The following is a 6,769-nucleotide window of genomic DNA, read 5'->3' as shown; positions in this document are numbered from 1 at the left end:
ATACTCCAAGTTATTGACCGAGTACAAAGATGTCTTTGCTTGGTCGTATAAAGAAATGCCTGGTCTTAGTCCTAAGGTAGTCGTTCATCATCTGGGATCAAAAGTGGAGCACGCCCTGTGAAGCAGTCACAACACATGTTTCGACCCGAGTTAGTACCACAAATTAAAGTCGAAGTCAACAAGATCATCGAGACGAGATTTATTCGAGAGGTGAAGTACCCATCATGTATATTGAATATTGTACATGTCAAGAAGAAAAAATGGTCAAATACGTGTTTGTGTTGACTTTCGAGACCCAAACAAGGCATGTCCGAAAGATGACTTTCCGCTACCAATTATTGAACTCATGGTTGATGCTACAAAATATCTAACTAAATCATGTTACATGTAGCATGAATGAGAGCAAAATCAAAGAAAAAGATTTTTTTTCTCTGTTTACGAGATTCAAAAGTGTAGAATACATGGCATCCTATGGAAATATTGGATCAAATGCAACGTAATGCTTTCTTGGCAGAGTTTCCAGTAATAACTATAAATTTGTCTAAGCAGTATAAAATTAAATCAAATGATATTTTCAATTCGTTTGACCAATAATTCACGGGTTCTCACCGATCACCACTTCTAAGTTTTTTCAATTATAATTGTGTTGTGGACAATCAATTTCAAATTTCACATTTTTCTTATTACAGTTGCATAATGGTTTAATTTTAGCTTAGAAGAAGGGCCCTTAGCGTTTTAGATCTTTAAGTTTTTGTCAAAAAAATAAACCGCGTCGCTCTGCCCCGCGTGATTTTTTCAAATAAAAAAAATTTGAACCCGTCTCGCCCCACAGACTCCCTCACCCGCCCTATTGTCATCCTTAGTGCTGTAATGATCAGATATAGTGGTGTATCTCTGTTTATCCCTTTGTTTTAAGGAGTGTTCTATTCCGGCAGTCTTGAGATTTATTTTAATACCTGCTTCAAATTTGTGTTAATCACTTGATTCATTACCTGTCAATCTGTCATGTTTAGATACATAGGTGACTCCTTTAAAACAAACAGGGTATGCTTGCTTCATTTGTTTATCATATGGACACGAAGATTATATAGATTTCATGATATTAAAGGAATTGAATAGTAGGTAACAAACAATTAGAACTATGACTTAGCCAGAGGCTTAACCATTTGACTAATTACCTGGTAAATTCTTGTGACTGTCCAGAAGCTGGTGCAAATTGTCCCTGTATTAAATAGTTCAAAAGCCTGGTTATTAGTTCAGAAGTTGCACAAAAAACTTTCCAAGCAGTTAACACAAATACTCTAACAATAGTATGTATTTTCACTTTGATGTGTTAATTCACATAAAACTTTCCAAGCAGTTAACACACTTGCTCTTATAATAGTGATATGTATTTTCACTTTAATTTGTTAATTCTTAAGGTTAATTATTCAGTTAGGTGTAAACACGCCTGATGTGGGCAATTATATTACCAATTCGTACTCTCCACATTGATTGGCAAAACACAATTACAATTACCATTGCTACAGCTTCGACTTACGACATCAGGTAACAAAATACTACAGTAAGAATTTACAGCACCTCAAGATGAACAGATTCAACATAAGTATTAAACTCTGCACAAGCAATCAAATAGCAGAAAAATAGTACGTATTTACGTATAATTTAATGCAATCCCAATAAAATTGATAATCCATAGAGTAGACAAACTTCAAACAAACACCAGTAATCCTTCTTCCCGAACACATCAAAATTTCAGGCAGTTAAGCCCGTTGGAATCACTATGTATTACAATATGATACCAAAATCTTCAATTGGACAAAAAAAGGAAACTTTGAGGTTCTCAAGCGATTTGAGGCTCAACGTGTTTCTTGGAATCTCCGATAAAATCTTCCATATTATAGATAACGGTGATATAAAGGGAACAACTAGGGCAACGAGCGATCTCTTCGCCTAGCTTCAGATCTTCCTTTGTGATTTGGAACAGGTCGCCGCATGGACAAGGATATGTGAAAGCTTGGAGCTCGTTGTTCCACTCCATGTACTCAATCTCCACATCGTCGTACGACATACCTCACTGGTTTTATTATTCGTTCTTCACAGATATTAGGGTTTTCCTGTTCGGGAATTTGGTAAAAATGTCGCATCCGATTGAGTTTTTTAAAGATCAACAAAATTGCATCTGACGTCCTTTTAATTACATAGAGAAATGTAATATGATCGTGCACGTTAGTAAATTGCCACTTCAGAATGTTTAGAGACTTAAGACGGCGGGACCATCATATCACACGTAAAAACCAAATTTTATTTCTATGTACTCCCTTCATTTGGCTAAAATTACTTTTACAGGTAAGTTTATATTGATAAATTTTAGTCCTTGTTATAAATATATTATATTATGGATGTTCATTTAGTACTCCATTGTAAATAATTTTCCTGAAGAAGCTTATCCATATGTGACTCCACCGTAAATATATTTATCTATTTAGTACTCTATTGGAAATAAGCTTCTGTCGGTACCGGTTATGGATAAACATTACCCTAAGTAGAAGATTATCCATACCGAGTATAATAAGCTTATCCATTCAGTACTCCGTTATGGATAAACATTGCTCTCAGTAGAAGATTATCCATATCTGGTATAGTATCAGCTTACACAACAACTTGTAGTAGTAGCTTACACAGCAGCTTGCGTAGCAGCTTACACAACAACTTGTAGTAGCAGCTTACACAGCAACTTGTAATAGCAACTTACACAGCAGCTTGTAGTAGCAGCTTACACAGTAGCTTGCGTAGCAGCTTACACAACAACTTCCTTTCTTCTATAAATACAAGAGATTTCAGTTCATTATGTACATCAGTTTGAATTCGAATAATATATCAGTTTCTCTCTATACTTGTCTTTACTTTATAGCCTTTATTTTATAACATGTTATCAGCACGAAACTCTGCCATCTCGAGCAAATATTTTGAAAGTATCTGAGGTAAGAACTTTCTTTTCCTAAATAATGTCAAATCTTTCTAAACTTGAATTTGTAGCCCTGGATATATCGGGCAAAAGCTACATGTCTTGGGTGCTTGATGCTGAAATTCATCTTGATGCGATGGGTCTGGCAGACACCATCAAAGACAAAAATCAGGCATCAAACCAAGACCGTGCCAAAGCAATGATATTCCTACGCCATCACCTTGATGAGGGCCTGAAAATGGAATATCTTACTGTTAAAGATCCAGTTACTGTGGAATAATTTGAAAGATAGATATGACCACCTGAGGATGGTCGTGCTTCCACAAGCACGATATGATTGGAATCATCTAAGGCTACAAGATTTTAAATCTATCAGTGAGTATAATTCTGCTATGTTCAGAATTATTTCCCAATTGAAGTTATGTGGTGATAATATTACTAATCATGATATGTTGGAGAAAACTTTCACCACTTTTCATGCCTCGAATATGCTCCTGCAGCAGCAATATCGAGAGATGAGATTTAAAAAGTATTCTGAACTTATCTCACATCTTCTTATAGCCAAGCAACATAATGGGCTATTAATGAAAAATCATGAAAGCCGACCTACTGGTTCTTGTCCTTCCACCAGGCTAAACGTGGAAAAGGTCGTGGCCCCAGTCGTGGTCGAGAAAGAAACTCTAATCATAGTAATAATAATGCACCAAATAACACTCCTCAACACCAGCAGTGGAAAAGGAAGGAACAAAAGCATGAAGCGGTGCAAACACCAAATGCAGAAAATGCATGCTATAGATGTGGAGAAAAAGGGCACTGGTCACATACCTGTCGTACGCCAAAGCACCTGGTTGAGCTTTATCAAGCCTCCCTAAAGAAGACAGAGAAAAATGCTGAAGCAAATTTATTTCTGAAGATAATTTAGACTTCATGCATTTGGATGTAACTAATTACCTTGCACTCCCAGAAGGAGAAACGAGTCATGTAATCGGTGGTGAATCTATAGAAATGTAAATATTTTAATTTTTGTTGTTTGTAATAGATAGTATGGTTATGTAATTGTTGTACATAAAGAATAAATTATGATTTGATAATGATGTTTACTATAATATATCTTATTTATGTCCTTTTGAAGAATATGGATAATATTATTAGATCAACTTAAACTCTAGCAGAGTTTGCAAGAAATATACAACCACCAGAAGTAGTTATATTTCATATATCTCATTGTAATTAACCACCATAAGTGGTATATGTCTATGATCACTATAAGTGATAATTTAGGCTTTCTATGGTTACAATTGAAGATAAGCTACATAAATATTCTCTATATTAAATGCACGCCTCGATTTGCTCCTGAAGTAGTAAATATTTTAAAAGAGATTGAGGCATCACGATTTGATGTGATTAATGCGCATTCAGATAATTATGTTCGATTTCCTGAAGGATGAGAACTTTGGATAATATTAATCCATTCCCTAAAGTGAATGTGACAATATTAATAAATCGGGTAAATATGAACGCACTCTTGATGTGAATATATCACAGTTCACCTTCAGAAGAGGTAATATAATTGAGAGAATATATACTCAATATTTCGTATTTTAAATTTGCTCCTGAAGAAGTAACACAGTTGAAATTGCCTCCTGAAGTGGAAAAATATTATGAAGAGGAGTTTTCGTGTGCTTAAACAATTGTTTTACATTGTTTATTTGATTGTGATTTTCTCTCATGACACCAGCAGTGTCTGAGCAATATTTGATAGTACAAAATGTATCAACAACTCCTGAAGAGCTAAATGTTTGCCTAAAGAATACATGACACCAGTAGTGCCAGATAAATATTAGATTGTGGATAATAAATGAAGGCTCTCGAAGAGCTTATATACAAATATGTCATTCATATTATATGATTATGGTCAAAACATATGTTGTAGTAAACCTGAAGTTTACTAATACAAATGGCTATCATATTGAGACTACAAATGATTGGAAGATTGATAATCTTCATGTTTCCACAATCATAGGGGGTAAAATAATATGTATGTGAGAAGTTACCCGCCTTATTCTTTAATTTGTACTATATCATGTATCACAGTAAACCAGAAGTTTACTAAAGCAAAAGTTTATGCCATAGTAAACCAGAAGTTTACTAAGAGATAGCACATGACATGATAAACTTGAAGTTTTCATTTGCCATTTTTAAATGAGCTATTTGAGAATTCAGATAAGCATATACTAAAGAACTAGAAGATTCTTCAGGAATTCTCATGTGTTGCTTGCTCTCATAATGAATTGATTATACCAGCTAAAGTTGGGACTAAGACCCCTGATTCTGAAATATATAAAAGGTGAATATGAGCTCGTTCACCTATCATGTGAACCACTTATAGGTGCATATATGAGATGATTACATGTGTAATTATTGTCAACCTGCAGTTTGGCATTTGGAATTGCTTTTCTCGATTAAGAGCATAATTTTCAGATTATGAAATCAAGACAGTTCATCTTGATAATGCTGGTTTATATCCAAGCTGGTTTAGCATTGAATACCTCCTATTAATGGCTAAACCATTGCTTATGAGAACAAAGCTTCATGTGTTGGTCTAAGATTTTCTAAATTGCATATAGCAGCACTTGTATGCATCAGATCAACAATATATGATAAGTCCTCCCTTCACAATTGGTTTAGGATCAGAAACCAAATATTTTTACTATCTTTTGTTGTGTGGTATATGATTAATTTCTCTACCATAATACACAAAGATATGTTTCCCAAAGATGATTGGGGATATATGTTAGTTTTTCTAACATTTGGGGGATGGAATAAACAGTTGAAAAATATGCTATATGAATCGAATTATCATGATCCTCACTTAGAAGATAATTCAAGTCGAATGCCAGAAGCATTTGCTGATCCAAAATTAAATATCATATTTCAGCTGCAAATGCTCCTATTAAAATTAAAGTCCCTGAAGGATAGAGTTTACTGTACGCATGAAGCGTGGTAGACCAATCGGTTCCAAAGGTAACAATCCTTGAAAAATAGTAGGAGCTAATGATCAAAATGAGGAGGAAATAAGCTCTAGAAGAGCCCACGACATAACATTTCATGAAACTCCCGAAAAAGTTCAGGTACCTGAAAATAAAGAAAGTGATGAGATCTCCACAAGTTATGTCGCTTCGGAACTGACACAAAATGATCGTCGACGATATATTTAATACAATATAGTGCACAATATTGTAAAAGATTGTGAGGATCGGACTAGCAGTCCAGACACTTGAAGATGTCATACCATTTAGATACAAGTCTTAACCTATATGACTTATTTGGCTAAATCTATATGAAGATCCTTGAAGGATTGAAAATGCCCGAAGCATATAATTCAAAGTCTTGAGAAATGTACTCGATCAAATTATAAAGATCTTTGTACGGTTTAAAGCAATCTGTGCGCGTGTGGTATAATCGCCTCAGTAAATATTTGCTGAAAGAAAGTTACATAAATTATGTTATTTGTCCATGTATTTTTATAAAGAAAATGTCATCAAAATTTGTTACACTTGCTGTTTATGTTGGTGACATAAATCTTATTGGAACTCCGGAAGAGCTCCAAGAGGGTCTTAAAAATACTTTTACATGGACAAAGTGTACCCATTAAGTACACCAATGAATATTCAATCACTTGAAGTGAATAAGGATCCGTTCCAACCTCTAGAAGAGGATGAGGAGCTCCTTGGTCCTGAAATACTCTATCTCGGTGTAGATGGTGCACTTATTTATCTTGCTAATGCTAACAAAAGTGAT

At 34.6% G+C, this 6,769-nt stretch overlaps 1 protein-coding gene across 1 annotated transcript; it reads right to left on the bottom strand.

Moving 5' to 3' along the window:
• Nucleotides 1–1,843: 1,843 nt before the first annotated feature.
• LOC104240466 (diphthamide biosynthesis protein 3-like) lies at nt 1,844–2,071 on the bottom strand. Its single transcript, XM_009795315.2, has one exon. The coding sequence runs from the start codon at nt 2,069–2,071 to the stop codon at nt 1,844–1,846; it is 228 nt and encodes a 75-aa protein (XP_009793617.1).
• Nucleotides 2,072–6,769: the final 4,698 nt, after the last annotated feature.

Source organism: Nicotiana sylvestris, chromosome 1 (assembly GCF_000393655.2).
Source record: "Nicotiana sylvestris chromosome 1, ASM39365v2, whole genome shotgun sequence".
In the NCBI taxonomy this organism is placed as follows: domain Eukaryota; kingdom Viridiplantae; phylum Streptophyta; class Magnoliopsida; order Solanales; family Solanaceae; genus Nicotiana; species Nicotiana sylvestris.
The sequence above is the reverse complement of the archived record's forward strand: the minus strand, read 5'-3'. Positions and strand labels throughout refer to the sequence as shown.

Excerpts from the sequence above, each read along its gene's own strand:
- LOC104240466 (XM_009795315.2), bottom strand. The coding sequence starts at position 2,071 with ATGTCGTACGACGATGTGGAGATTGAGTACATGGAGTGGAACAACGAG.